Source organism: Bombina bombina, chromosome 1 (assembly GCF_027579735.1).
Source record: "Bombina bombina isolate aBomBom1 chromosome 1, aBomBom1.pri, whole genome shotgun sequence".
In the NCBI taxonomy this organism is placed as follows: Eukaryota; Metazoa; Chordata; class Amphibia; order Anura; family Bombinatoridae; genus Bombina; species Bombina bombina.
Window position 1 is genome coordinate 1,435,861,827 of NC_069499.1, and position 22,272 is coordinate 1,435,884,098.

Genomic DNA, 22,272 nt, shown 5'->3' on the forward strand with positions numbered 1-22,272 from the left:
TTAATGTTTGAAGTTAAGTGTCGGCGATGTTAGGGAGGGCAGATTAGGGGTTAATACTATTTATTATAGGGTTATTGAGGCGGGAGTGAGGCGGATTACGGGTTAATAACTTTATTATAATAGCAGCGCGGTCCGGTCGGCAGATTAGGGGTTAATAAGTGTAGGCAGGTGGAGGCGACGTTGAGGGGGGCAGATTAGGGGTTAATAAATATAATATAGGGGTCTGCGATGTTAGGGGCAGCAGATTAGGGGTACATAAGTTTATCGTACCTTGCGGCGGCGTGCGGACGGCAGATTAGGGGTTAAAAAAATTTAATAGAGTGGCGGCGATGTGGGGGGACCTCGGTTTAGAGGTACATAGGTATTTTATGGGTGTTAGTGTACTTTAGAGCACAGTAGTTAAGAGCTTTATAAACCGGCGTTAGCCCAGAAAGCTCTTAACTACTGTTTAGATTTCTAACACTCACTTCAGCCACGACTCTAAATACCGGCGTTAGAAAGATCCCATTGAAAAGATAGGATACGCAATTGACGTAAGGGGATCTGCGGTATGGAAAAGTCGCGGCTGGAAAGTGAGCGTTAGACCCTTTAATGACTGGCTCCAAATACCAGAGGGCGGTAAAAACCAGCGTTAGGAGCCTCTAACGCTGGTTTTCACGGCTACCGCCCAACTCTAAATCTAGGCCAAAAAGAACACTGCAGGAAAGGATTTTCCTTTAGAAGAAAGTGCTCACAGTTTATATCATCTTTTATATCGGGATTCTTATAGTCGGGCAGAGTACCTAGATTTACTCTTCAACAAAGGATGCCAAAAAAACTAAGCAAACAATTAAACTGTATTTTTTTTGTAAATTGCATACTTTTTCTGAACAACGGAGGTATAATTTTAACTTTTTCTGTACCTTTAACTGTAGATTATTATTTATGTGAGCACTGGGCAACATAAAAACAATCACTTTTACAAATGCTTTTAGTATGATAACAGAAGTAAAACATTTTTTTTTTTTTTTATTGCACTCTGAGTCGTGAAAGTTTAAATTTGACTTGTCTGTCCCTATAAGAGACCTTACATTGAGGGAATAAAAAGATTTGTGCACCAATTAAGCCACACTCAATGTACTCCAAGCAAGTCTCATGTCATTATAAACAGATAGAGAAGAGTATTTAAAGGTACAATTGAATTGGACATGTGTTTAAAATTGAATGTTCTATCTGAATCTTAAGAGAAAATGTTTTGGGTTTCGTGTCCCTTTAAACTGTCCTATTAATGAACTCTGATTGACTCCCCAGTTTTCCTACTTCTGCAACACATAAGTTCAGAATGTCCTTGTGAAAATAAGCAAACAAGTTTTATCTTTAGAGAGCCAAAGATACATGAATCACTTTACATGTTGCACAACCACATCCGGGTTTTGTTGCTTGGTTTCAGGGAATGGATTTCCTCTTACAAAATTCAAAGCCTTCACAATCAAAATAAACAAATCATTTCTGCATATAAAGCCTGGAAAAAAAGGCAGAGATACAAATCAGGAGAACTATTGAGAAAAGGATTTATTATTGTGCAGAGAAAATAACAAGGTAAGGATTTTTCTTAAAAGTATTTGTTTACTGCTTTTACGCCAACCTAAACATGAATTTTATTAATACAGACAAAGGGACAGTGTAGTAGTCCGTTAGAGCATGTCATTTTAAACAACTTTCCAATTTACTTTTATCATCAATTTTTCTTTGTTCTCTTGGTATTCTTAGTTGAAAGCTAAACCTAGATAGGCTCATATGCTAATTTTTAGCCCTTGAAGGCCGCCTCTTATCTGAATGCATTTTGACAGTTTTTCACAACTAGAGGGCGTGAGTTTATGTGTGCCACATATATAATGTGGTCACGCATGTTAGGTTACCTAGGAGTCAGGAAAAGGGGATAGAGATCAGCGCCAAATGTAGATGCGCACAAGCTCACTAAAGGTGAGCGAAAACCTAACAAAATCGCTCAAATATCTGAGATGTCAAAAAGATATAGGAGCGCCTCCCAGAGGAGGCTAAAGTGCGCTAATGAGAAAGATCTTAAAGTGCGTTAGTGAAAGAAGGACTAAGGGTAAAAATGGGCTAAAGGAAGTAAGCTTATGATATAAAATGCGATAAAAATTGGTAAAAATGTGATACAAAGAGCTAATACGCAATTGGATACAGAAAGTTAAATACACAATTTAATACAATAGGGTACAATTCATAAGGAGACGGGTCGTAAAGAAACTGATAAAGTTGACCCGTACAGACAATATAAGAACAAATAGTGTAAAAACAATACGTGAAGACAATAAATATTGTATAGCAAACAAGGATTAGGCATACATGTGTGTTAACAGTGGGTAAAGAACCATATAGGGGACCCCAAGTTCAAATGGTAAAAGACATGTCAGAGAAAATGTCAGAAAAAACGTCCAAATATTAGTAAAAAAAATATATATAAAAAAATATGTAAAAAATTAGTAAAAAATATATTAATAATAAATAAAAATGTCAAAAAACTGATTGTCCAGAGAATAATTAAAGTCTATATAAATGTCCAGAATAAGTCAAATAAATGCAACGAGAATCCAAAGAGAATATATATATAATCCAGATGTGTATGAATGCTGGGTGTTCCATCTCCTGAGTTAAACAAGGGTCCCTTTATAGTACCTGTAGGGAAAAAAGGCAAACAGGTGCACAAAAACTGTAGAAAAAAACTCTGGACAATCAGTTTTTGGACATTTTTATTTATTATTAATATATTTTTTACTCATTTTTTATATATTTTTTTACCCATCTAGCCGTTTTTTCTGACATTTTCTCTGACATGTCTTTTACCATTTGAACCTGGGGTCCCTATTTGGTTCTTTACCTACTGTTAACACACATGTATGCCTAATCCTTGTTTGCTATACAATATTTATTGTCTTCACGTATTGTTTTTACACTATTTGTTCTTACAGTATATTGTCTGTACGGGTCAACTTCATCAGTTTCTTTATGACACGTCTCCTTATGAATTGTACCCTATTGTATTAAATTGTGTATTTAACTTTCTGTATCCAATTAAGTATTAGCTCTTTGTATTATTATTATTATTCTTTATTTGTAAAGTGCCAACAGATTCCGCAGCGCTGCCCATGGGTACAAGGATAACAGTACAATGGAGAAACAATACGATAAGACAAAATTTTACAGACAAAAACAGGGGTAATTGATGGCCATATTCCCATGGGAACTTACAACCTAGATGGGTAGGATGGGAAATAGGAGGTGGGGACTGCAAAGGTGAGAATTTTATTAGTGAGGAGATAGAGGGCAGCTGTTAGTTAATTGAAGTTAGTATGTTAATAAGTCGGGTGATAAGCTTCCCTGAACAGAAAGGTCTTTAGGGAGCGTTTAAAGGAGGAGAGATTAGGGGCAAGTCTGACAGCACAAGGAAGTACGTTCCAGAGGGTTGGTGCCGCCTGAGAGAAGTCCTGTAGTCTAGCATGAGAGGAGGTGAAGGTAGAGGACGCAAGAAGCAGGTCATTGTTGGATCTTAGGGGGCGGGCAGGAGTGTATTTGTTGATAAGTAAGGACAGGTAGGGTGGGGAAGCATTGGTGAGGGCTTTGTAGGTTAGGGTGAGAATTTTGAATTTAACTCTGTTGTGAATGGGGAGCCAGTGAAGGGACTCACAGAGAGGTGCAGCAAAAACAGAGCGTCGAGAGAGGTGGAGTAGTCTGGCAGATGCATTAAGGATTGATTGGAGGGGAGAGAGGCGGGAGAGAGGGAGGCCAGTTAGTAAGTTGTTACAGTAGTCAAGTCGGGAAATTACCAGGGAGCGGATTAGCTGTTTAGTATTTTCAGCACTTAGAAACGGACACATTTTGGAGATATTGCATAGGTGGTTGCAGCAGGATGAAGAGAGCAATTGGATGTGGGAAATGAAGGACAGATTTGAGTCAAGCGTGACTCCAAGGCAGCGGACATGGGGTGATGGGGAGATAGTGGTGCCGCCAACAATGATGGAAAAATTAGAAACTGGAGTAGAGTTAGAGGGGGGAATTAGAAGTAGTTCGGTCTTGGACATGTTTATACTTAGGTGGTGAGAGGCCATCCAGGAGGAAATGCCAGATAAGCAGTCGCTGATGTGAGAATTGACAGAAGGAGAGAGTGCAGGGGTGGAAAGGTAGATCTGGGTATCGTCAACATAGAGATGATAGCTGAAGCCATAGCTATTGATAAGTTTACCCAGTGAAGAAGTGTAAATAGAGAAGAGTAGAGGACCCAGGACAGAGCCTTGAGGTACTCCAACAGACAGAGGCAAAAGAGAGGAGGAGTCACCAGCAGAAGAGACGGAGAAGGATCTGTTAGAGAGATAAGAGTGAATCCAGGAGAGGGAAGTGTCACAGACCCCAAGAGAGCTGAGAGTCTGTAGGAGAAGGGGATGGTCAACAGTGTCAAAAGCAGCCGAGAGGTCCAGTAAGATGAGCATAGAGTAGTAGCCTTTTGATTTTAGCAGAAAGGAGATCATTAGTAACCTTGGTGAGGGCAGTCTCAGTTGAGTGTTGGGGACGGAAGCCAGATTGCAGGGGGTCGAGCAATGAGTTGGAGGACAGGAATTGGGTTAGGCGATCGAAAACTAGTTTTTCAAGTAATTTTGAAGCTAGCGGGAGCAGTGATATGGGGCAGTAGTTTGCAGGGGAGTTAGGGTCAAGGGAGGGTTTTTTGAGGATGGGGGTGACCTTTGCATGTTTGAAGGAGGCAGGGAATGAGCCGGTAGAAAGGGATAGGTTGAATATGTGAGTAAGAGCCGGAATGAGGGTGGGAGACAGAGGGGGAATTAGATGTGAAGGAATAGGGTCAAGTGGGCAGGTAGTGAGGTGAGAGGAAGACAAAAGTGAAGCCACTTCGCTCTCAGTGGTTGGGAGGAGGGTGCAGAGAGTGGCAGAGGGGGTGACTGGGAGTGAAGTTGGGAGATTGCAGGTTTGTGTTGGGATGTTTCTTCGGATGGCAAGTGTTTTATTGAAAAAATAGTCAGCAAGGTTTTGAGCACTGAATGCAGATGAGGGGGTGGTGCAGGTGGGTAGAGGAAAGAGTTGAAGATGGAGAAGAGTCTTTTAGGGTTTGAAGAGTGAGTGGATATAAGAGAAGAGAAGTATGTTTGCTTAGCTAAGCGAAGGGCAGAGGTGTAAGAGTAAAGAGTGAACTTATAGTGCAGGAAATCAGGTTCAGAGCGGGATTTCCTCCAGGCACGTTCAGCAGTGCGTGAGCATTTTTGTAGATAGCGTGTTTGTTGGGAGTGCCAGGATTGGAGCTGATGACGTGGGCCTTTGCGAAGTTGGGACGGAGCGAGAGTGTCAAGTGCAGAGGAGAGAGTGTTGTTATAGTGGGTTATTGCAAGGTCAGGGCAGGATATTGTGGAAGTGTGGGAGAGGGGTATATGAATAAGATTGGAGAGTTGGGGAGGGTCCACAGTGTGCAGATTTCTACTGGTGCGGGGGTGAGAGAGGGAAGTAGGTTTAGCATCTATATTAGGATTAAAGGTGAGCAGATGGTGGTCAGAGATGGGAAATGGTCGACAGGCAACATCAGAGAGAGCAGAGATAGGAGAATACCAGATCAATAGAGTGTCCATCACGGTGGGTAGGGAATAGGGTGGATTGGGAGAGGCTGAAGGAGTTAGTGAGTGAGAGAAGTTTAGAGGCAGCAGGGGCAGATGGGTTGTCAATAGGGATGTTGAAGTCCCCCAGAATTAGGGTAGGTGTATTTGTAGAGAGAAAGTGAGGAAGCCAGGCAGCAAAGTTGTCAAGGAATTGGGAGGTTGGTCCAGGGGGGCGATAGATAACTGCCACTCTGAGAGAGAGGGGGGAGAACAGACGGATGCAGTGGACTTCAAAGGAAGAAAAGGAGAGAGATGGAAAGGGAGATAGGTACTGATAGGAGCAGGAGGGGGAGAGTAAGATGCCAACACCACCACCATGTCTCTCACCTGGCCTAGGTGTATGGCTAAAGTGAAGACCACCATGAGTGAGAGCAGCAATGGAAGCAGTGTCAGAGGAAGATAGCCAGGTTTCAGTAATTGCTAAAAGGTTAAAAGCGTTGGAAACAAACAGGTCGTGAACAGTTGTAAGTTTGTTGCAGACAGAGCGAGCATTCCAGAGGGCACAAGAAAAGATAGGGGATAGGTGCTGTGGGTTAATGGAGATGAGATTGTTGGTATTGCGTGACCTCAAATTTTTGCTGTGGGAGACAGAGCGAGAGTGTAAAAGTGTGGTGATTGCTGCAGGGCCAGGATTAGGAGAGACGTCACCAGCAGCAAGCAGTACCAGCAGTAAGAGTGACAGAAGGTGAGAGTGAGATTTGTAGGAGCGCATATGACTAGACACAGGAGAGTTAGAGGGGGAAATGTTTCTAAGGAAACAGAGTAGTTCATGAGAGGACAGCATAGGGGATGAGAGAAGGGAGGGTGAGATATGGATAGTGTGGGGGTTGTTGTTATTATAGGGACATGCAGTGATTTTTAGGAGAAGGGCAGACAGAGAGAGCAGAAAAGACATGGAGAACATTGTGTACCTGTTAGTTGTTCTGCAGTTTCAACCTCCAGTTTCTAACTCAAGTGATTAACTCCGAAACATTTAATCAAAGAGCCACTTTAGACTCAGAGAGCCAAGGCTCAAATGAGCTTGTAACTTGCAATATAAAGAAATGAGTGTGATGGAATAATTCTGTGAAGCTGATTAAAAGTAGTTGGGTTAGCCAGGAATTACACACTTGCAAATTGGAGGGGGGGAGGGTGGCAGGATGCATTACAATTATACAAAGTATATGATAAAATGATTACAGGTAGACAAGATGGAGACAGAGCAAATGGTTACCAGAGATTCAAACAGGAATTAAAGGGACATTTAACAGCAGCCAGATAGACAGAGGCAGAAGACATTACCTGTAGAGAGATGAGATGAAATAGCATTAGAAGCAGTGTGGATGTAGATGAACTCCAGTGATTAACTCCGCCACTTTTAATTATAGAGCCACTTTAGACTCAGAGAGCCAAGGCTCAAATGAGCTTGTGACTTGCAATATAAAGAAATGAGTGTGATGGAATAATTCTGTGCAGCTGATTAAAAGTAGTTGGGTTAGCCAGGAATTACACACTTGCAAAATAGAGGGGGGTGGCAGGATGCATTACAATTATACAAAGTATATGATAAAATGATTACAGGTAGACAAGATGGAGACAGAGCAAATGGTTACCAGAGATTCAAACAGGAATTTAAGGGACATTTAACAGCAGCCAGGTAGACAGAGGCAGAAGACATTACCAGAGATTCAAACAGCAATTAAAGGGACATTTAACAGCAGCCAGGTAGACAGAGGCAGAAGACTTTACCAGAGATTGAAACAGGAATTAAAGGGGCATTTAACAGCAGCCAGGTAGACGGAGGCAGAAGACATTACCAGAGATTCAAACAGGAATTAAATGGGACATTTAACAGCAGTCAGGTAGACAGAGGCAGAAGACATTACCAGAGATTCAAACAGGAATTAAAGGGACATTTAACAGCAGCCAGGTAGACAGAGGCAGAAGACATTACCAGAGATTCAAACAGGAATTAAAGGGACATTTAACAGCAGCCAGGTAGACAGAGGCAGAAGACATTACCTGTAGAGAGATGAGATGAAATAGCATTAGAAGCAGTGTGGAGGTAGATGAACTCCAGTGATTAACTCCGCCACTTTTAATCAAATAGCCACTTTAGACTCAGAGAGCCAAGGCTCAAACGAGCTTGTAACTTGCAATATAAAGAAATGAGTGTATCACATTTTTTTTATCAATTTTTTTTCACATTTTTTATCACATATATCATAAGCTTATTTCCTTTAGCCCATTTTTACCCTTAGTCCTTCTTTCACTAACGCACTTTAAGATCTTTCTCATTAGCGCACTTTAGTCTCCTCTGGGAGGCGCTCCTACAGTATATCTTTTTGACATTTCACTTACCTAGGAGTCAGCACTGATTGGCTAAAATACAAGTCTGTCAAAAGAACTAAAATAAGGGGGCAGTCTGAAGAGGCTGAGATACAAGGTAATCAGAGAGGTAAAAAGTATTTTAATATAACTGTGTTGGTTAATGCAAAACTGGGGAATGGGTAATTAATGGATTATCTATCTTTTTAAACAATAACAATTCTGGTGTAGATTGTCCCTTTAATTTGTAAAATTACAGTTTTACAGTTTTAATTACAAAAGGAAAGACAGTCATTCATAATATTTTTATAATCATATAGCATGTATATTTTTATTAGATAAAGGACATTCTAATGTACAAATTACATAATGTAATCCATTAGAGCATGTCATGTTTGTATTACAGACCCTAAATCACTAGGGGCTTGATTCCTAGTGGCGCACTAACTGTTACGTGCAAGCGATATTTTATTTATTTTTAATTTTTGTACACGACCAAAAGAGCAGGCGTATTATGAGCTGAAAGTAAACACGTTCGCTTGATCACAATCAACTTTAATGCACATACGGTTGGCGCAACTTCAAAACTCTGGTTAAGTGTCATGTGAAAAAACATTGTGCCATAAAAAAATATCAAAATACATTTAAAAGTAGAGTTACACACATAAGAACAGTGTCTGACAAAAATTTTTTTTTTTTAAAAAATGCATTAAAAAGTTATAAGGGTTATGAGGCCTATTTATCAAGCCGTCAACCGCAAATATGCTGGAATTCTGCAGCGTAATTGTGGCAAGCTTGATTCAACCTAGTTATCAAACCGTACAGACCAGCAAAAGTTGAGATTCGTAAAGTAACATACGATCCGCCGGTCTCAATCCGACACAGATCGATGCTTACGTCATTACAGATGTTCCGAATACACATTCGGCACTATTTGACACTTTTTAAGTTATCAAATAGTTAACAGGTACGCTCGCAGCTATTCCGGCCCAGCGTACCTGTTTTTCAATTGGCCACCATGGATGCTGCGGATGCCATAGGAATCTATGGGAGTCTGAAAGCAGCGAAAGCTTATGTTCGATGCTGCCAGATATAACATTGATTTCTATGGTAGAAAACCAGTTACGTCTACACCTAACAACATATACCCCGAGTCTAAACACCTATTATCTGACGACCCGACATCGCCGCCCATACAAATGCCCTTTTCAGGGCAATGGGGAGCTTAGTTTTTTTAGATAGGGTTTTTATTGCAGGGTTGGTTGGTTGGTTGGTTGGTTGGGTGGTGGGTTTTAATGTTGGGGGTGTTTGTATTTTTTTTTACAGGTAAAAGAGCTGATTTCTTTGGGGCAATGCCCTGCAAAAGGCCCTTTTAAGGGCCATTGGTAGTTTATTGTAGGCTAGGTTTTTTTTTTATTTTGGGGGGCTTTTTATTTTGATAGGGCTTTTAGATTAGGTGTAATTCTTTTTTTATTTTTGATACTGTGTTTTTTTTTTGTAACTTAGTGTTTTTTATTTTCTGTAACATAGCGTTTATTTTTTTGGGAAATTTAGTAATTTTTAATAGTAGACTTAAATAATTTGAGTAGGGTTAGAGTTTTTTAATATGTAATATAGTTAATTTAATTGGTAGTTTAATGTAATTGTAGTATAATAGTTAGGGTAGGTTAATTAATAGTTTAATATAGTTTATTTTAATTCTAAAGGTAAGTTTTAATTTATTATAAGATAGGGATGTTGTAATTTTAATGTAAAGTTAGCGGGTTGTTAGGTTTAGGGGTTAACAGCTTAATTTAGTTTATGGCAATGTGGGGGGCTGGCGGTTTAGGGGTTAATAGGTTTAGTTAGTGGTAGTGATGTGGGAGGCCAGGGGTTTAGGGGTTAATAATTTTATTTAGTTGCGGTGGGGTCTGGGAGAGGTGGATTAGGGGTTAATACTTTTATTTAGTTGCACCGGGGTCAGAGAGCGGTGGGATAGGGTTTAAACATTTTAGTATAGTGGCAGCGTTTAGTGACAGGATATAAATAAAGTTGGTAAAAAGCCGAAAAGCAGCAAGATCGATGACTGCTAGTTAACAACAGTCCGATGCTGATCGCCCCGTACTTGGTGCACGGCTTTTTGATGGCTTTTTTTATAAATATGGAGATCGTATTCAGGTCCACGGTCACGATGTTAGGTGATGTTAGGCGAGCGTATTGGTGCCAGCGAATGCAGCATAGTTGACAGCTTAATAAATAGGCCTCTATATCAAAGATATGAGGTCTCAGGTGTTAGGAAAAAAAGGCAGGTGAAGGGCTTTAACAGATATATACATATATATACATATACATGTCTAAATATATATGTGTGTATGTGTTTGTCTAAAGATGTAGTTATATGTGAAAAAACCATATTTATGCAATATTCATATTTTAATAAGTGTTTAACCGTGTATAGTAAATATTTCACATTCCAGTTTTCTTCACATAGGGGAATATGTTCTAAGTATTTTAAAATAGTTATACCAATATATCGGGGGGGGGAGAGAGAAAGAGAGAAAAAGTGAGAAAGGAAAAGAGAGAGAAAGAAAGAGAGGAAATAAAGAGAGAAAAAGAGAAAGAAAGAAAGAAAGAGAGAGAGAGAGAGAGAGAGAAAGAGAGAGAGAGAGAGAGAGAGAGAGAGAGAGAAAGAGAGAGAGAGAGAGAGAGAGAGAGAAAGAGAGAGAGAGAGAGAGAGAGAGAGAGAGAAAGAGAGATGTATATTTTACCAAAAAATCCTCCAAAAATGATCAGATATGTATAGAAATATTTATCTAAGAATAAGTTGAACGTATTCTTCTATGAGAACATTGGAATGTGAAAAGAAATGCGACAGGGTTAGCGCGCAAATCTGGGTGTTGGTTTTTTCTCAGTTTTCGCTCTCCATTAAAGTCTATCGGAGAATATGTTAATGCGGTTGCGATATTCAAAGTTCTATTTTTTGTGCACATCGAGTTTTTGTTCTTGTGCTAACTTTTTACTTTCAACTCATAGTATGAGTGCAACCTGACGCATGCAAAAAGCCTCCATCTACAGATGTTAAAAAGGGAACAGCTGGGAACTATTCAGCTGTCTGTCAGTGTTCAGGGCTGTAGAGTTTGCTGTGGCTTAGGATGTGTACCCAGTCCAGTCTATGAGTGTGGTCCATTCCTGTGTTTTATATTTACATAGGGGAGGTTACAAAAGCCTGTGTCACCCTGGGAGGTTCCCAGTTGTTTTTTTTTTTTGGAAGTATGCAATGTGTGAGTGCTGGTTTAGGGTCCTAGGAAGGGGGAGACCTTGTCGTGGTCCTGGGCTTGATCCTTTGGTGCCAAATGTAACTGACTTCCCCCAGTTTTGCTTTTAAACATTACTGTGAATCTGCTGGTGCCAGGTTTTCTGTGTGTTGTGTTGATAATGTTTGTAATGCTTCCCTGCGGGCCTGTCACCCAGGTTGCTCTGGGGTTAACTGCCTGGGTTGCTTTGCAGCTGTCTGTCAGTGTTCAGGGCTGTGGAGTTTACTGTGGCTTAGGATGTGTACCCAGTCTAGTCTGTGAGTGCGGTCCATTCCTGTGTTTTATATATATATATATATATATATATATATATATATATATATATATATATATATATATATATAATAAGACAAATATATATTTTTTCTATGTTAGAAACATAGGAATGTAAAATATGCGTAACACATTCCGGGTTTTGAGCTTTAGGTCTAAAGCTGTCAGGTTAGCACACATGAAAAACTAGTAATCTTAAATCTTATTACTGGACTATTAAATATAAAATATTAAAAAATATCAATAATTATTAAAATTATTATAGATACTGAAACAAATTCTAAATAATCCATTATATATATATATATATTACAGTATCTATAATAATTTTTAATAATTATTATTAACATTATTTAATATTTTTATATTTAATATTTAAATAATTTGGCTAAAGATTACAAAATTTTCTTGTGCGCTTGTTCGACCATGTTAGATCTAAAGCGCGAAACCTGAAGCAGATTATACATATTTTACATTTCCATGTTCTTCACATTTTTAGATTTTTATTATTAAATATATATTTATATAATGTAAAATATATTTCTATACCTATATATATATATATATATATATATATATATATATATATATATATATATATATATAGGAATAGATATTCAGGTATATATATATATATACAATAAAAATAACATTGAAATGTAAAATATTCATAACTCATGTTGGCTAAAGCACAAAGTTTACGCTCGAGTGGGAACGCTTAGCAGCACTTCACTTGTAATCTAGCCCATAGTTATTTTGAGATATTGGTGTGTCCCAACAATAGAGCATTTAATTAATGTGTTAGAATGTCACTTTAATATACTGTTTTTTTATTTCATCCCATTTTTTACGCAAGTGTGAGCCAAGGGTAATTGCCACTAGAATGTACAGATGCTTTACTGTCTTAATTTAGTTTTCTTCTTTTCTCCTACTCTTTTATGCTTTATCACATTCAAATCTCAATTCTCCCCCTTCCCTATATATTTCATTTGTACCTTTCTTATATTTCAATTTAATGACTCGGAAAACAAGCTGACCATATAGGCTGAAATTAAAACCTTGTTATGAGAAGCTGTTATCAAAAAGATTGTTATCCAGGCTATAGAGTTCCTTGGTAAGAAGTGTAAAAATGACTCATGTCATTGTTGCACTTCAATGTCCCTTAAAGGGACATGAAACCCAAATTTGTTCTTTCATTATTCAGACAGACATTCCAATTTACTTCTATTAATCAAATGTGCTTTGTTCTCATGTTATTATTTGTTGAAGGGATACCTAGGCAGGTAGTGTGCACATACATATAAAAAGAGAGAGAGATGCACTCTGGGGTTTTGCAGTTTCTCTCGTTCAGAGAGGGATTGCCTGGTATTTCGGGGCTGGACTGTACTGTAAAGTCAGGATCAGACTGATATGCTTCAAGAAGGTTCTTCTCTGTGAAAGGCACATGTTGAGCAAAAAGAGGCTGCTTCTTGGGTGGTAACTAGCCATAGAACAAGCTATTATGCTATTGTTCATTCCCTGGTTGAGCGCTTCTCTCTTATTATTTATGCAAATTATGACACTTTTGGAAGTCTCCCTAAGTGTGATGCGGGAATCCAGACGTGGACCCGTTGCTCAGTGTGCCTAGAGGGATATGGCTGCACCTCACTGACGAGGCCCACAATAGGCCGAAACGTACATCTGGGGTTTTGCTGTTTCTCTCGTTCAGAGAGGGATTGCCTGGTATTTCGGGGCTGGACTGTACTGTGAAGTCAGGATCCGACTGATATGCTTCAGGAAAGTTCTTCTCTGTGAAAGGCACATGTTAAGCAAAAAGAGGCTGCTTCTTGGGTGGTAACTAGCCATAGAACAAGCTAGTATGCTATTGTTCGTTCCCTGGTTGAGCGCTTCTCTCTTATTATTAGTGTGCACATACATGCCTGAAGCACTACATAACAGGAAATAGTGCTCTTGCTTATGTATAACATTGTTGCAAAACTGCTGCCATATAGTGCTGCAGGCACATGCACACTCCTGAGCTTACATCTCTACTTTTCAACAACAGGATAAATTAAAAATGAAAAAAAAAAATGATAGTAGAAGTAAATTGGAAAGTTGATTAAAATTGTATGCTCTGTCTGAATCATGAAAGAAAATGTTTTGTTTTTATGTCCCGACTCCCTATAAGAAAAGTGGAAGAGACCTGGAAACCACAGAGCGCTTTGAGCTTCCTCAGGAAAGGAATAATGTTCTGTGGGGTTTAGAATATTGTAGGGGAGAGTGAACTTAAACAGGGAGCACCTGGCACTGATATTCACTACAGTTTAACTTGCATTTTTTTATTTTTTTATTTAGTATGATTTACTTTTTCTGATAGTTAATAGAAATCAGTGAGAACTGCAGGTATAAAGTGCCTTTAGGTCTGTAATATAGAAACACTGCCATAAGCATGTTACACCTGCAATTCTCACTGATATATATTGTCAGCTGTATGCAGTTGAAGCTACTCAAAATTTATAGTATGCTTATTTAACTGGGCAGAAAGGTAAATTATACCAAACTAAAAGAAAATACAAGTTAATCTGTAGGAAATCATTTCACTACAGATTTTTAGGATATCTCAACTAGAGCACAGGTAAAATATTCAGCTAATCAGAAACCATGGTTATAAACTTGCTCTTAACCAAGATTCTGAGGACTGGATTTGAGAGATACATATAGCTTTGTTAAAATTATTCTTGCAAAACCATTTAGTACTCCAGACACGTGCACGCTTCTGAGCCTACATACCTGCTTTTCAACAAGGATACAAAGAGAACCAAGTCAATTTGATAGTAAAGTAAATTGGATTTTTTTTTTAATTGTGTGCTTTGTCAGTATCATGAAAGAAAATGTTAAGGTTAAAGGTAACATTAAATGTTGTAGGTTACTCTAGCTACTGGGTGACAAACTAATTTCTTATAATTCTTCTGATGTGATTTAGGGAATTAAAGCTTGAACCATTTGTGATAAAGACTTCTAGAACATGGAGAGAATTCTCCTGGCAATCACATTGTTTGCTGGAACTCTTGCACAACAAGGTGAGTTGAGAAAGTAAATAATTCTGGAGAATGTAAACATTACAGAAATTCCTCACTATCAAGACCAATCAGTCAAAAATAATGAGATGTGAAATAGGTAAAAATGCAAATTGATTCTTGTAAAAATCATTACAGTCTTTTTAATAAATTGTTATTGTGCATGATGTCTTATACTTAGGTTAGGAACATGAACCAAAATTCTCAGCTGTCCCACATTTTGCAGTCCTGGTTTAGGAGTTGTCTCTTACTGTCCCTCCATCTGCACTTCTGTCAGTATAAATGTTGTGAAACAGAACTCCCAAGCTATGTCCCCTACTCACCTGTCCTCCCCATTACTCACTCAATCCTGCCCAAAAAATTACTAAATTCACAGACAACCAACCCAATTCCAGCCATAGCCATGTGTCTGCCCTGACACCAACACTGTAAAACCTCCATCAACTGGTTACCCTGACCCTCATTTTAATGAATGATGCGCTAACAGCACTAGAGCACAATCCATAGAGTTCCCATTTTTACTTCCATATTACAAGTAGAGGTTGGATATCATTTATTGATTATGCAATTCTATTGTATTTAATGGTTCTTTAACCTGCTCCAGTCCTGTTTGCCTGATCACAATCCAAATTCTCAATAATTAACATGTTTACATCGAATTCCATAGCTAGTACCTCCAAAGGTTTGCAAATGTGGTTTTACACATTGTTAAAAATAAAAAGCAATATCTGTCTCTGTTCATTTTTTTTGCAGTGCCTAGTCAGGTCTAAATGGGTTAATTTTTATGCAGGTATTTTTAGTCAGGATAGGCCTGTCTGACTCGAGAAAGAAGGGCTATAAACTATAATTATTTCTGAGTCTATGTCTGTCATGGATACCAGACAACCAAGGCTGCCCCCCACCCCCCTGCTACATGGCTTACTCCCTATTACATTAGATTTGACCATTTCATGGCTTACAGGATCTCCCTGATGCGTGCTATATGTTGTTTTGCTGTGTACACTTGGTCATGGAAGAACTGATCTATGACTGGGAAAACCCTCCTAGGCTGTCCGGGCTACTGGAACTCCCGGTCGGCCGCCTCACAACAGACACCTGACTAACCCCTCTCAGGCTGGCCGGGCTCCTGGAACTCCTGGTCGGCCACAGAACAGCAGGACACCCGCTAACTTTAGCCCTGGTTGCTCCAGCAGCCCTTTTCCCCAGAGTTCCGCTCTTTTGGGGATTGGTAGCCCCTAGGGAGGACAAGAGGTGGGGGGGATTACTGGAGGGGAGATCCTTTGGGAACTGGGGTTTTTGGACACCCCTACCCCCATAACTTCAACGGACTGTATCACGCCGCTTTTTGGATTGTGGCATCTGGGGACCGAGAGGGTGTGTTTTACAATAAAATCAGTTCCTGTTTCACCTGAATGCTAGTATGTCTAGTTATTTGGGTGGGCTCCTGCTAAAATCACTTTCCTGGGCTACATAGCAGAGCTACCTAGTCTGGGTAGCCGGAGTCTGCCACAGGTTGGGACCTTGAATACTGGTGCTGTCGGGCATCAGGGGTGGCTACAGGCTGTGGTCACTTGCCAGCTACATAGCTGCAGTCAGCAGGGAGGAAGCAGGACCAATTTGGCAGAGATACCCAGTCGGAGTAGGCGGGGTATCCATCACAATGTCTGTTCTTTGTTTTGTAAATTTAAGAATCGTCTTCTACCCTTGTCAAAATTCTTGCATTCCAGCCTGTATCAGTAAAACACCTAAATTACCTAAATTACTTTGTATCCTGATAAGCCAAATATATCTGTGAGAATATGTGTGTGAATATATGAATGTATGTATACCATAAATTAAGAAAGCTAGCAACTAGAATAACACTAGGATTGTCTCAGAAAGCAGACCTTAGCTAATCCATCTCTAAGGTTCATCGTTGCCCCTTTTTTGATATATAGTCAGACATATTAATACCTACTGAATAGAATTTGCTGACTTAAACTTTGTGAATAAATGTTATTTACTTATGTTGGAACCATATTTGGAAAAATCCTTGAATTTCTTAGCCAGCCAATCATGAACTGTATTAGCATAGATATGGAGATCAGGAATTCCCTGTCTCCTGTGTATAAATATATATAAATACCTGGGTGGGGAACTGACCCCCCCCCCAGAGAAAACATTGTATGTTTTTTCTCTCCTCACTGCAGTTTGTCTTTAATAAAGGAACCCTCTTTAACCTGTCATGGTCTGAAGAGTTATTCAGTCCAGGCTGAATATCACCAACAACAATATGAACAAAACAAACCATATTAGATGACATTAGCAAGCAATGTAACTAAACAAATCCAAACACCACCTGCACAATGAATTAAAGTTAAAATAAGTAACAATAAGCACTTTTACTCTAATAGAGATTAGAAAAACCAATAACCCAAAAACACACATGTCCACTATATTGCTAATGTCCCTGTTCAAATCCCTTAAAGAGACATCCACGCATATATCTACCGATTTGCAGCACAACAGGTTAATTGCACATGTCACCAATTAGGGGACGATTTATCATGGGCCAAATGTACCTGTTTCTGCGCGAGCCTTCAGGCTCGCCGGAAACAGGAGTTAAGAAGCAGGGGTCTTAAGCTGCAAATCTGCAGGGGGGTGGTATTGCACAAGCATTTCACAAGAAATGCTTGAGCAATGATAAATGCAGACAGGAGGACATGATAAATCTACCCCTTAGCGTCACATCACAACACAACACCCTACAAAATGGGATCCATAAACAAAACCGTCCCTTCAACCTATGATATGAACTCTAACCCTCAAAAATCGTCATGTTGCTTGCCCTTAATCTTGCACATTTGTTTTTTGATTATGAAATTTAGAAGCTAAAACAAGTGAATAATTGTGATGAACCCCACAAGGATAAGTGTAATAATAATATTTTAGAGCATTTTGTTATTGTTCTTTTATATACCCTTAACTTTATAGGTACAGCAGTTAAAATGTTGCTGCACAATTATATACATTACATAAGCAATGTATTATTGTTTGCCACTTTTAGCTTTATCCCCATTCTTTAAAGAAGGGGTGGGCAAGATGTAGATCGCAGTCTACCAGTGGACCACAAGTGAATTTTGAGGTGACCCCCTGTAAGATTTCAAAAGTCTACATAATAAGAATTCAGCTATGACTCTGAGTCTATGACAGCGGTATGGGCACTGTACTTCAGCATGCGCAACACGCTACCCTAGCTTTGGTTAAAGGACCTGCCCCCTAATCAACCTAACATGGCGTCCAGCCAATAAAATTATTTTGTAGAATGAGTCTCAAGCTGTCTTGATTGTGAGACTACTTATCATACGCAGGCACGGTACACAGATAAGGTTGCTTGATGGTCCTAACATGATGTAAAGAGAGAGCTCTCACAGTAAAGACAGAGCATGGCTGTATTTGCTATTAAAGAGTGCGACTGATTATTAAAGCTGTATTATTTGTGTCAAAAATAACATTTTCTGCCAGCAGGTGCTAATTGTGTGAAAAATAAAATTTTCAGCTGGCAGGTCCTATTTGTGTAAAAAAAAGAAATTTCAGCCAGCAGGTCCTATTTGTGTCAAAACTACAATTTTCAGCCAGCAGGTCCTATTTGTGTCAAAACTACAATTTTCAGCCAGCAGGTCCTATTTGTGTCAAAACTACAATTTTCAGCCAGCAGGTCCTATTTGTGTCAAAACTACAATTTTCAGCCAGCAGGTCCTATTTGTGTCAAAACTACAATTTTCAGCCAGCAGGTCCTATTTGTGTCAAAACTACAATTTTCAGCCAGCAGGTCCTATTTTTGGCAAACATACAATTTTCAGCCAGCAGGTCCTATTTGTGGCAAAAATACAATTTGCAGCAGCAGGTCCTATTTGTGGCAAAAATACAATTTGCAGCAGCAGGTCCTATTTGTGGCAAAAATACAATTTTCAGCGAGCAATACATTTTTAAGCCAGCAGGTCCTATATATAGCAAAAATTCAATTTTCAACCAGCAGGTCCTATTTGTGGCAAAAATAAAAAATTTCAGCCAGCAGTACCCTGCAACAGCTTTGCACCCGGTTACACAGTGTGTGCTGGACTATTCTTTGTGTTTTTTTTAATAATTGCATTATTGGAATTATTATTATCAAGACTGGTGTTTTTTTTTTAGTTAGGTGACCACGTCACTTGGAATAAAATTAGAGGTAGCCCTTGCCTTACAAAAGTCTGCCCACCCCTGCTTTAAAGTATCAGCATTTTATAAAAGATTAATGCTGTATTAGAAACCTAAATAAAAACATTTTTAAATTAAAGGGACATGAAACCCATTTTTTTTTCTTTCATGATTCAGGTAGAGCATACCATTTTAAACAACTTTCCATTTTATTTAATTCTCTTTGTATCCTTTGTTGAAAAGTATACCTAGGCAGACTCAGAAGCTGCTGATTGATGGCTGCAGATATATTCCTCTTGTCATTGGCTATTAGCTGGCTACCAGTAATTCATTACTGTTCCTTGAACAAAGAATACCAAGAGAGTGAAGAAAATTATATAATAGAAGCAAATTGGAAATCATATGGTCTATCTAAATCATGAAAGCAAAATTTGGGCTGCAAAGTCTTCCTTAAGCAACTTCCACATATGTGAACCTGCCTGAACGCAACACTTAAATAATAAATGCAATAATAATATTTACTAGTACTTTAGAGCATTTTATTATTATTATTATTATTATTATTATTATTATTATTATTGTTATTGTTTTTTTATTATTTTATTATTATTTTTTTATATCAATTTATATGTACAGCAGTTAAAATGCAGAGGCACAATTATATACATTGGCATAAGCCACATTATATTGTTTTTGATAGCTAGCTTGATCACTTTTCTTTAAAAGGATACTAAACCCAAATTTTTTCATTTGTGATTCAGATAGAGGATGCAATTTTAAGCAACTTTCTAATTTACTCCTATTATGAATTGTTCTTCGTTCTCTTTATTTGAAAAAGCAGGAATCTAAGCTAAGGAGCCAGCCCATTTTTTATTCAGCACCCTGGATAGTGCTTGCGGATTGGTGGCTACATTTAGCCACCAATCAGCAAGCGCAACCCTGGTGCTGAACCAAAAATGAGCCGGCTCCTAAGCTTACATTCTTGCTTTTCAAATAAAGAGAATGAAGAAAAATGGATAATAGGAGTAAATCAGAAAAATTACATGCTCTATCTGAATCATGAAAGAAAAAAAAAATTGGGTTTAGTATCCTTTTAAAGTACTATTTTTATAAAAGATAAACGCTGTATCAGAAATATCAATTGTTTTTAATCTTTTTTTAATTATAATTCTGTATTCACTAGATTTGGGCGGTAAAGTCTTCCTGTTTCCCAAAGCAACTTCCACCGCATATGTGACCCTGCACCCAACACTTACTGAACCTTTAACTAAGCTGACGACCTGCCTGCGATCCTACACTGAGCTCAACCGACACCATTCTCTACTCTCATTGGCAGTCCAAGGAGCCGGGAAAGACAACACGTTCCTGATCTTTCCACAACCCCCAAATTTCTGCTCTATTCATGTTGGTAACGAAGACAATCGTATCAAGACAAATCCAGACACGCTTGACTGGAAGCACACTTGTGTGACGTGGGACTCTGACACAGGAGTGATCCAGCTGTGGATTAATGGGAAGCTGTATCCAAGAAGAGTTTCTAAAAAAGGATTTTCTATTAATACCCAGACAAGTATTATTTTGGGACAGGAACAAGATTCTTTTGGTGGTGGATTTGATATCAATCAGTCATTTGTGGGAGAAATTACTGATGTCCATATGTGGGATTATGTCCTGGAACCATTAGATATACAAAAGTATTTCTTAAATGCAAAGGATACCAATGGGAATGTCATTAGCTGGAATGCTTTGCAGTATGATATAAAAGGTGACGTCATTGTCCAGCCCAAAATTGAGAGTCTGTCAGAGAGGTATAAATAGGCTGATCATATTGCTGCTTTAAGAAAAATACATATGTCAGGGTTCTTATACAAAACATTTCTTTAAATAGCCCTAAAAACAGCCCTGACGTATGTATTTTTCATATGTGTCCCTTTTTAAAGCGGCAATATGATTACCCTAGATATAAATAAAATTAATATTCCCAAAGCTTTGAATATAAATGAAAGTACCAGTAAAGACAGTAGATTTGCATAATAAACACATGCAGGATAAAAAGACAATACAATAGCACTTAGTCTGAACTCCAAATAAATAGTAGATTTTGTTCTGGCAAATTTAAAAGTTATATTTATTTTCACTCCCACTGCACCATGTGATAACCATCAGCCAATCACAAATGCATATAGGTATATGCTGTGAATTCTTGCACATGCTCAGTAGGATCTGGTGACTCAAAAAGTGAAAATAAAAAAACTGTGCACATTTTGTTAATGGAAGTAAATTAGAAAGTTGTTTAAAATGGCTGCTCAATCTGAATCATGAAAGTTTAATTTTGAGTTGAATGTCCCTTTAACTGATGAATCATGTGCTACTATTGCTTGAAGGGACTTCATTGAAAAGTTGTTTAAATTTATATGTTTTATCTGGATCACGAAAAAAAATAAAATGGGTTTCATATCCCTTTAAGGTTCAAGTAAATGTGTAAGAAAAATGACCCCTAAGAGAAATACTATCACAATCAAGCAAGAATCTGTGTCCATGTCATGTTGTAAGGTGATGAAATTCAGTTAGAATGTGCTGCAAGATTTTGGGCCAGATAACAGGTGGAACGGTCCTACTCGAGCGTTAAATGCTCTAAAAGTAATTTTTTGTGGTCGTTGGGTTGCGCTCATATTATGAGTTTAAAGTAAACTGTTTTTACTCGCACATTAACCCGACAAGCTCAAAAAGCTGAACTTACAATATCGCGCGATCACGTATTCCCCCCTAGAACTCAATAAAGAAAAGAAAGAAAAAAACACACAATTCGTGCAAACCTGATCGCACAATCGGACATAAAAAAATGAATATTTCACATTCCAATGTTCTTCACATAGCAGAATATGTTATATTATTCATAAATACATATTTCTATATATACCTGTTTTTTTGTTTCTACAACATATATATATATATACACAATGGATCCAACACTCACTATTCATCTGTGTATTTATTAGTGACATTTCAGGGAGCAACCTTCCTCAGACAACTTAAACTGTGAGAATTAGGTGTTTAAATACCCATAAACCCCACCCCAATCACTTAGTGAAAACTAACCCCAATCAAAGTGAACCATGTCCTATGGTTGTGAATACAAAAATTCATGTGATGCTGGTATAGTCTAATACATCTGATCCTATACAGCCTCTATCTAAATCATTGTAACATGCATTTAAATGTACCTTGTGTGGTTTCACCTCTTTCTGCTGTCATATGCTTTATGTGTTAAATAAAAGCGTGTAAACGCCATTCTGTACCGTGTCTCTCTTGTTGTTTCACATGTTCTCAGCACTGCCTGTTGTTTGGAAAGCATGTGAATTTTTTAGCTTAGGGTGCCATCTAGTGTCCATTATGTGTAATAACCTCTAAAAATGCTCAATTTCTAATTTATGCTGAAAGAGGATCCTATTCTTAAAATTAACTATCACCTAGATTACGAGTTTTGCGTTGCGGCTTTTAACGTTGAAA

At 38.4% G+C, this 22,272-nt stretch overlaps 1 protein-coding gene across 1 annotated transcript; it reads left to right on the top strand.

The window, feature by feature from the left end:
• Positions 1 to 1,463: 1,463 nt before the first annotated feature.
• On the top strand, positions 1,464 to 22,053 carry LOC128643152 (C-reactive protein). The gene is made up of 3 exons (XM_053696124.1): positions 1,464 to 1,578; positions 14,493 to 14,589; positions 19,946 to 22,053. Exons 2-3 carry the CDS (start codon positions 14,535 to 14,537, stop codon positions 20,578 to 20,580), a joined length of 690 nt encoding a protein of 229 aa, XP_053552099.1. The 5' UTR covers positions 1,464 to 1,578; positions 14,493 to 14,534; the 3' UTR covers positions 20,581 to 22,053.
• The last annotated feature ends 219 nt before the right edge of the window (positions 22,054 to 22,272 follow it).